The sequence below is a fragment of the Cyprinodon variegatus genome, unplaced genomic scaffold (assembly GCF_000732505.1).
Source record: "Cyprinodon variegatus isolate N-32 unplaced genomic scaffold, C_variegatus-1.0 Scaffold1108, whole genome shotgun sequence".
Taxonomy (NCBI): Eukaryota; Metazoa; Chordata; class Actinopteri; order Cyprinodontiformes; family Cyprinodontidae; genus Cyprinodon; species Cyprinodon variegatus.
The window spans coordinates 172,478-182,373 of record NW_015151561.1 but is presented as its reverse complement, the minus strand read 5'-3'; the positions used below and the strand labels follow the sequence as shown (position 1 = coordinate 182,373).

Below are 9,896 nucleotides of genomic sequence, written 5' to 3'. Positions count from 1 at the left end.
AAGAAGAAGTAGTATTTTTTCTTTTTTTAGACTTTAGAAACTCAGAAGCTGATCAAATATCGGGTTAAATATCGGTGGGGTGGCCGATGTTCGATATTCAGTTTTAAGGCCGATACAGATAGGGGGCCGATTATATCGTGCATCCCTAGTTAAGGTCAAACACGATGGGTTTATGTTATGGTTACGTTTATGAATTAATTTGCCGTAGAACATAAACCATTAAAGAAAATCTTGTTCCTGACACTAAAAATCCAGGATTGAGCCTGAAATGACATCACTAAGCAATTAATCACATTCAATAGAGCTGACCTTTAAACTGCAGAAAAGTGCAGATGCCAGAGCCAAGCCGTGCCCTAACCTGCGTTGTTATAATCATACGTTTTTTTTTTAACAGTTTCACTCTAAAAACATTTTTTTTTTTTTATGCTCACTGAGAAACAGCAGAATCAAAGAGAAGCGATATGCCCCCAGGCTGTGATTCAGATGAAGGCAGCCATTAAACCACGTACCCAGCAGAGCATTAGTAACCTGAGAATCCACTGGACATACAGCTACGGTAGCCATAGATTAACTTAACACCATGTTAATCTATATTGTTAACTTAAACCCAGCTGTGCAGCAGGTTTAGAGCTGTTAAATACATTTTCTTTTCAGTGGGAGGGGTAAGATGTCTTTTTAGCAAATTTGCTTTTCTTTTGTGGAGATCTACTTAGAATCATCTATAAATACTCTGTCCTGTAATCCGACCCCCGCCACCCACTGAACACATGCCAACACCTTTTTCTTCTTCTAGTTCAACCACTGCTTCAGGCAGCTCTTTAAAGCTGGAGGTGGTTTCTTATCTAAGGATCAATTAGTTCTCTTAAAAGAAAAACAGTAAAATTAGTAAATATAATTCAGAACTTCAAGAGTTAAAATATACTTGGAGCAAATCCCAAAGCTATTTATAGAGGAGACCTTAAAAGATTATTAGGTAATCCTTTAATTTCTCAAACTGCTGCTGCCTTTCCTGCTCTTGTCCCGGACAATCAACACTTCATACAGGTGGCTGAGATCAGCCCAAACCGAACGCAGCTGCCTTGGTTCTAAAGGTCAGTGCTGCTTCGTGCCTCACGGCCACAGTCCCTCCAAATATAATCCACAATTAACAGTCTGTTGACTCCAAACGTGCATTTATCAGCAGGTGGCGACTCTGGACAGACAGCTGGCATCATAAGCAGTCTGCAAGCTTAATACTATGTACTTATCAAGTTTGCATCCATAGGTTAAACTATAGAGATATCTTTACACAAACCTTGAAGAGACATAAGAAACAAGATATTTTCCATTCAGAAGTTTGAAGAGAATAAACCAAGGGTCTTAAGGCAGGCCGTTTCTTTCCTAACATTTATTAGCTTGACTAAATATGTATTTCAGATACCATGAATAAAACTCTTTCTAGTACAAATGATGTCTCTTTCCCCATTCATCTGTATTAAGCGTATACTTACGGCTATCCAAAATGACATTCGTCCCATCTAAAACAAACATTCTAGATAAGTTGATTAGCCATATTTCTATTATAGAAAGCACTAAAGCTGTTTTTTTACTTCTAACATTTTTATTTTAGATGAAAAGCAGTTTTCTCCTGACATAAATGTAATGTAAATGTAATTAATGATATTTTTATTGTAATTGTGACTAGGTGCAATGCCATAATACTTTCTATGAAAGAAATATGGCGAGCCAACTTGTCTATTTTAAGATAAAATGGAGCCCTCTTATACTGTAACAAGTTAGCCAAAACATGCTTGTAAGTTTCTATAACTGAATTCTGTGTAGGCATTATTACAATTCTAGTAGTTGATATCTGTAATGAAACTTCTACTACTAGAAATATATATTCTGATGTCAAGTCTATTCTGTATATTCTGATTGTTATTCTGGATCTAGAATGCTATCACTGGCTAGATGCTTAGAACAGATCAATACGTGGATGAGCCGTCATTTTCTCCAACTGAATAAAAGCAAAACTGAAATAATAATCTTCTGAATAAAGGAGAGATCCAGAGTTAGCTTGAATCTTTAGCTACTACAACTAGAAACCACTGATTACGGCTAATGGTCTGTTAGTACGTTAGTACGGGTTTTATCACCTGAAGAACATCTCCAGGAATAAAGGATTTAGAAAAACTCATTAATGCATTTATCTTCAGTAGAACTGATTACTGCAGCAGTGTCTTCACAGTTTTGCCTAAAAAGTCCATCAGACAGCTGCAGTTGATTGAAAACGCTGCAAGTGGAATGTTCTCAAAATACCAGGTAGTGCCCAAAAGTCTCTGCAATGGAAATAAGCTTATTGCAATTGATCAGTCTGTGAAATTACAAAGTCATCTCCACAGCTGTAGGTCTCCAGTGAGCCACAGTGAGAATTAAGGCCAATTTATGCTTCTGACGCATTGCCTCTGCAAGCTTCAAATCTGTCTCTGTGTGCGACCACTCCCCCTGCACAGAGGTTCTGCATCCGTTGTCGTGCAGGAGTTAAAATCCTGACTACACATCGGAGAGTTGCAAACCCGTGCAGACCTCAAGCGGAAGTTCGCAGACCTTGGTATGCCTTTCTGGCTGTCTGTGTGGTCGTCCTTCTCGATTCAGTGCAGAGCGCGTCATTTTTAAAAACGGAGGAACAACAACAAAGCACAACTACGACGAAAGTTTAATCGGTCTTTTTGCCAACTCCATTAACAGAACGTGTTCCTCTTCGATGTCTATCAACTCTAGATCCATCTCCATGACCATTATATCCATTGTTGTTTTGGAAGATAAACACTACCGCCCGCGCCACCGAAGTTCACGCAAGTTCTCGAATAGGCTCCCCCTTGCGCTTTGATGGGAAACTGCTGTGCGTCCCTAGAAATTCCAGAACGACGGTGCAGAAGCATACCAGCAAAACTGGTTCATGACCAGACCCAAGCAACATTTGATGTGTGCGGTTGCAGAAGTATAATCTGCCATTTACTCATGGGGATATATTCCCCTCTAGTTAACCTAGCCATGAGGGGCCAGCCCACCAGAATTACTTCAAAACTAAATAAACGAAAAGAGAACAATCATTACTAAGCTTGAAACTTTCCTTAAAACTTACTTTACGTTTTTGATAAATCTTATGATGATAGTGTCTCAGGGTATCCCCAGCTATCACAAAGGTCATGCTGCTATAGGCTTATACTGTTTGAGGACTTAAAGACCACTTTTCATCATTCTGCTAGATTATTCTTGTACATTCCAATTCTGCATTATTTCTTCAAACTTTATTCTGATTTTAGTAGCTTCATCTCTAATCTTCGGTTAGCTAATCTGTGGGACTAGGGCTTGAAGTCAGAACATCTGGATTCCAAGCACAATGCCCTAACCACTAGGCCACAACTACCCTACAACTACTTGTGCAACATTTAGCAAAAGAAGAAAACAACTGAAAGCCTCTGGAGTTTTTATGTCCATTAGATCTATCGTAGAAGAAGGACATAATTTAAGAAATGGAACATCATGCCAGCCCTTAAACATGGTGATAGTCATGTGATGCTTTCAGGCTGGTTTCATTCTTAACTTTACTAGAAAATTTGAAGAAAAAAAAAAAAACTAGTGACAGCTCAAAACAGAACAAAATGAAGGTTTTTGGATGGTCGAGTCAAACTCTGGAGTTGAATCTATTTTAAATACTTTAGTATGACCTAAACAAACTATTTGTGTTCAGACTGCAAACGCTTAAAGTTATACTATAAAAACCGGTGTTGATTTTCCAGCAAGGCTCCCCCCAGAGGGCGAAAGCAAAAGTGCACTGTCGTAAATATGCTCAGCTGTTCTCCTTGTTTCTCCGTCAAGCCAGGCGCGTTTTTTTTTAGCTTAGCAGAGAGGCGAACGCAACGAATCACCATGTCTACTGCGGTAAGTGACTATTTTTTTCCAACTTTCGAGTTTGAAAATTCTCGCTGGTTCCGCCATGATAACTGCACAAATATCGCCACTGCGCTAGCAACGAGCATTCCTTTCACTGGGGACGTGTAGCAGTTCTCGCATTTGCAAGTACGGTATTTCCCCTACAGACCACCAGGGCGGCCGAGAAAACCTTTGTTTGACCTGAAATGACTCATTTAATTATCCAAAACGTTATGGAACACATTAACTGAAAAATGTTGCATAGTGTGCCTTTAAGGTAGTGGGTGTCGCCCCAACATTAACGCCACATTAGGTTTAAGGGGAAAGTCTATATTTACATCAGACTAAGCTGGTTTGATGTAAATATTTTTGCCTTAATAAATGTCTGTCTTTATCTCATACACTTTGGTTGATGATCTAAGATGTTAAAGTGTGATAAAAGAGGCAGAAACATGGCACCCTCTGTCTCTAACCTTGATCAACTTCTATTGCAATGTGTCTAAATGCATATGGGTAAATGTTAACATTCTAGACACATGTTGATTGACTGATGCATCTCTACTTATACCCTCTAAAGTTTTGTGTAGAAAAAATCCAAGCTACTTGCACACCAAAACATGTGCATATCCATTAGCAGTGTTATGACAAAGTTTACCTTTGATTTGATGTTACATTTTACTTCTGAGTTTATTTTTAACATCTCCTTAATTTTTGTTTTCTAAATGTGAAAAAAAAACACCTTAAAATAAATCTTGCTAATGGCTTTCAGATCTGGGATTTATGGAGTGACAGGAAGGGTAACCTTACCTTCCGCAGGACCTTTCCACATGGGGGCCAGCCACAGCCCTGTCCCAGGCCGTTGATGAACCAGAGCAGCGAGAACATGGACACCGTTGAAGACCAAGAAAAGACTATGTTGATGCCTCCTACTAAAAAGAGGCCGATGGAGAAAAGCCAGCGGGCGCTGATCTGATCCGACAGTACGCCGCTGATGAACTTACTGATGGCATAGGCCATGGTCTGACTGCTGGTGATCAGACCTGGAAAAACAGTTACAAAAACACAATACATTTGCATTTAACTATCTGCACTTCTTCACAGCTGAGAACAGAAATAAACTAAAGATTTTACAACAACTGACCTGCTGTTAACTTTGGTACAAAAAAAATAATTGCTCCCAAAGAGGTCATTATCACATATTGATGCATTTACTGCTGAACAGTAATTAAACTAAATGTCATATAGCATTGGTCAAAAAGACTGTAGCAACCCTCTTCTTCATACTTCGCTTTAACATTGCCTTGCTTCCTTTAGCAGACATTTTCCAAGAGATAAGTAGCAGCTTGTTCTCCATCTAATGAAAATATTTAACCGTTAAATTAAAATTTTGGATCATAACAAGATCACTTAGGCTGCACAGTTCAAAGGACTGTTGCCTTGCAGCAAGAAGGTCCTGCTCTCAGATCTTACTGCATGGAACCAGTGTCTCTTAATTTGACCTTAGGTATGAGTGTGTCTAGCTGTGTGTCTATGTTGCCCTGCGATGGACTGGCGACCATTCCAGGGTTTACTCTGCCTTTCTCCCATAGGCTGCTGGCTCAAAGGCCCTGATGGAGGGATGGAATAAAAATACTGACAGCAATTCATCAATATTTCCACAATTTTTCCCTAAAACTGACCCTGATTTTCATGATCTTGGTCACTGAAATCTAATGTGTATTACAATGATCATTAAGGATAGTTTAAGTCAATCAGAAAAGGCATGTATATTATCTGAAAGCAGATATTTAAATAAATGCCAACAGTCTACTATATAAAGCAATCAAAATGTCTAAATGTTCAGGAGGGCAAATATTCCCAAGTATAAATAGAGTTTTCCTGTTTATTTACAGCATCAAAAACTAACATTTATGTTCTATAAATGCATTAACTGACAGCATCTTCCTCCCAGTTTATACTCAGGGTTTACATTTACTCCATTACATTTATTTGAGTAATCTTTAGAAAAAAAACTTTTATCTTACTTGAGTACATTTTTTGGTTCCTATACCGACCACGATTAAGTGGAGCTATTCGTAAGTCAGGAGAAAATACGGTAATCAGTAGATATTAAAACTGGAAATTCATTATCTTTCCCTGATATATGAACATAACCCAGGGGAGGATTTAGGAAATTTGGGCCCCTAGGCAAACACAGGTATGGGGCCCTCTGAATTGAGAAGACAACACATAAAAACAGACCCATTATACAGATAAATATTTTTTTCTATAGAATACATTATTGGTTCTACTTATTCCCTCTCTTCTTGTCCCTTTTCTCGCTCAGCTGACTTTTAAGGTTTATCCAAAGGAGTTAAAGATTTCCAATCACTAAGCCCATTTGAACTTAGATGACTGCTCCTTCCTGTGTTTCCAAAAACGCGACAGCAAAAGTAAATAACCCAGCACTTCTTTTCCCTGCAAACAAGCCATGATCTGCTTATCTGTTCTCTATTTTTCATTTGTATGAAATAATAGCTGCATGAATCATAACAGTAGACAAGATAAAGGAGAGCAGATGGCGGGGTTACCAATCTCCTTGCTCTGGAGTGCAGAAATCGGTGCTTTTATATGTTGTCGCCAAAGTCTCCAGTAACAGAAAAAGTTAATAGATTTGGCGCCAGGAACTTTTGTTGTAATAAAAGTGCTAGAGGGGTTTAAAAAGTCGCTAAATATAGAAACATAATTTGTACAAAAGTCTCTGTCTGATTGCAATTAGATGTTAAAAGATATTAATAATTCAGTACCTGAGTAGCCATTACAAAGTATTTTTAACAAATAAAAAGCAAAATACGAATACTTCAAAACTACAAGCAATATTTAGTTCTTACCCAAGTCGTCTTTGTCCAGTTCTATCTCCTCCATCACGGAGGGCATTACAAAAGAGAACGTCTTCCTGTTGAAGAAATACAGCGAGTAGCCGGTGAACATGCAGAGAAAGATGACTACACGGTAGTAACCATAACCTGTGGCCGCCATGATCACAGTAAACTGATCAAAAGGTAATATATTCAAAGCCTTTTCTTCAATGGAGTCCTATATTTGGGTCCTCTGGCCTTAAGGTCACAGCAAGCGAAATACAAAGAGGCAAACTGTAGCATCAGTCAAGCGGTCAAGGTGGAGGGTTTTCCTGAGCAGAACTTCCTGCAGCCTTGAAGCTCTGTATGTGTGCAGGAGCGCTGCTTGTACAGCAGAAGGAAGGACAGAGGAGGGAAACCTCACACCGGCCTGAAAATGAGAGCATACCAAACATGACTTCAGCAGGTCGGAGCAACACTGAGCAGGGCTTCAGAACAGCAGATATAAAATGATCTCTACAGTTAGAAAGAAAAAAAAACTGCTTTAAAGGGTAAATGAGCAATATTTAAATAGGTTGATGTTGAAAAGACATTATGAAGGTATTAAAAAGAGTCAATTAAATTCTCCATGTTTTTAGCTTTTGAATTATAAAGCAGGTTTCTAGTTAAAAAAAAACTGAAGCTGAGAATGGGAAGGTCCAGTGGCGGTTCTAGACCAAATGTACCAGGGGGCCAGGAGGGGGCCAGTGTGTTTTCATGGGGGCCCAGAAAAGCATGAAATAAAAAAAAACAGAGCAAGGGATTCAAATATAGTAATAGAGCTGCATAAAGTGAAATTTCTATTCAATTAAGTTTAATTAAATTTCTAGATCAATATACGATTCAGAATTTAGGAATTTTAAATATTTTGACTTAATTGAAGTTAAAATGAAAGTTTTCTATCAAATCTGAATTAAATACTTGAGGAAAAACTGATAAATTCAGCTGTAAATTTTGCTTTTTTAATTTGTTTTGAAAGAAAAAACATTCAGCACATGAAAACTGGGATACTATCTCAATACCACGGAAGCTATCACCTTATTGTTTTTAAATAATTAGTAAAAAAGAATAAAACCAAAAATGAAACAGATCCAAAGGACCTTTCAGTATCCATGTCTGTTCCAGCTAGGGTTGCCAACCTTCGCCTGAAAAAATGGAAATTGCTCCGTATTTAGAAATAGAAGTACTTGTCCCATATTTAGTGGAAAAGGAACGCAATTTGTCCCGTATTACTGTGAGAGTAAAAAAGCTAAGCTAAAGCTAAAACCTCAGAGGAAATACATGTGGAAAAAGTAGGCTATTGCCACATAATGTGGCATTGAGGTAATATTTTGTTTTTGTTTTACAACTGTAGCCTAAAGTCGTTGCATTTCAGGCACAAATATGTTGACAAGTTTGCAGCTGCACCAAAAATTTGCACTATTTATTTATAGCTATATATTCATTTTTACATGTGTACGACACTTATTTTACTGAGTAAAGTTTATTTTGTATTAAAGTGAATTGCTGGATAATAATTTGTTTTCCGTGTGTTCATTTCACTCACAAATATGCATCTAATTCTATGCAGATTTGAGTCAAATTGTTGAAAAAAAAATTATTTTACACACAAAGAGGGGCTAAAAGAAAATCACCATGCCAGGAGGGGTAAAGGCAATGGGGTCAGCTGGCACGCACATAAAGTGTCCCTTTTTTTTTATTCTTCAGGGAGTTTGCAACATTGTTCCAGCGCATATCATCATTGTATTTTCTCTGAGTATCATGTCTTCAGCATAGGGGCCGTAACAGGGGCCAGGACATAATTTACAGGGGCACTAGTCCCCGTTGGCCCCTGCATAGAACCACCCATGGGTAGGTCGGATAAAAAAGACGAACTGTTCCTTTAACTGGTTTGTAGCGGACAGAACAATGTCACATCGCATTAATAAGGATTCATTATAACACTGTGTTCATAAAAAACACCCTTTAAATCAAATATTGAACCAATGTGAGCCGTAAATGACAGGAAACGCGTTATTTCAAGCAGTATTTTGTGTATGTTTGTATGTTCTAGCGGGACAACAATTAAATCCGTGTTTTCGTTCTCCCTCTGAGTCTCTAGGCCTAAATGTTTAGCATACAAATCCCAACGCATCGCCGCAGAAATGGACGCCGCCCCCTCATGGAGCAGATGGCCGACAGACACTCATTACTTCGTCCTTACCTTCATCCACGGCTCTGGGTCGCCCCATATACAGGCTGCACGAACGGCGCGCGCTCACCAATCTGCAGCTCAGGGATCTCGAAGACCTCGCTGTTGCTGTGCGTCAGCGCGCCCGCCATGTTGGAAGTGGCAAAACTAAAGCAATAGAATACTATTTAGCAAAATCATCATTGCTGCAGTCAGATTTTTACAAATAGGCGTTTTCGAAAGTCTAACATATTTTTTGTTTTTGATTTAAGAAAAATCACTTAAATATATTGAGCACCACAAATATTACTTTTACACGAAAATACCACAATATATATTTATGTATTTTCCTTATCTTGGGTGTTTTATTATATTGTTTTTAAACCAGTGTAGAAATTCAGAATGGTAAACACAATTTCTTTGGAACTAAATCAGCCTTTATGCGAGCAATCTAGTCAGTCAGCATCTGTATACATCTTCTGTCCTCTACCGCCACCATGTGGTTGAGTTCACCACTTTCAATTGATCTCCATTGATATATATATATATATTTTTTTTTTTTCCCTGTTTGGCTGTGACACCATCCTGGAGAGAAATATGAGTTGTGCTGCTGCTATCAAAACCTTTATTTATAGATATTTGGGATCAGCCTGTTTTTTAGTGTGCTAGATGTGTTCTCTTCCTTCCCTTGACATGGGAGCTGGCTCGGAGCTCTTGTGTTTCCTGGACGGGGCCGCCTTTTACAGTTGCCTTTTGTATCTCTGCTTCTGTCTCTTTGAACCCCAGTTGGCCTCAGCAGATGGCCGCTCACACTGAGCCTGGTTCTGCTGGAGGGAGTTTTTCCTCTCCACTGTCGCTACAAGCATGCTTAGTGTGAGGGATTGCCTTTAAGTCAATGAGTCAATGCAATCAACTGGTTTTCTTTAGATAGAAAA

At 38.6% G+C, this 9,896-nt stretch overlaps 1 protein-coding gene across 1 annotated transcript in view; it reads right to left on the bottom strand.

Moving 5' to 3' along the window:
- Positions 1-9,112, bottom strand: part of LOC107101520 (glucose-6-phosphate translocase-like) — a 21,791-nt gene extending 12,679 nt beyond the window's left edge. The window contains exons 1-3 of the mRNA XM_015400466.1: positions 8,995-9,112; positions 6,786-7,182; positions 4,723-4,955 (exon numbers count right to left, since the gene is read on the bottom strand). Coding sequence (XP_015255952.1) covers positions 4,723-4,955; positions 6,786-6,933 — 381 coding nt within the window. The 5' untranslated portion in view covers positions 6,934-7,182; positions 8,995-9,112. The remainder of the gene's footprint in view (positions 1-4,722; positions 4,956-6,785; positions 7,183-8,994) is intronic.
- Between the last annotated feature and the right edge of the window lie 784 nt (positions 9,113-9,896).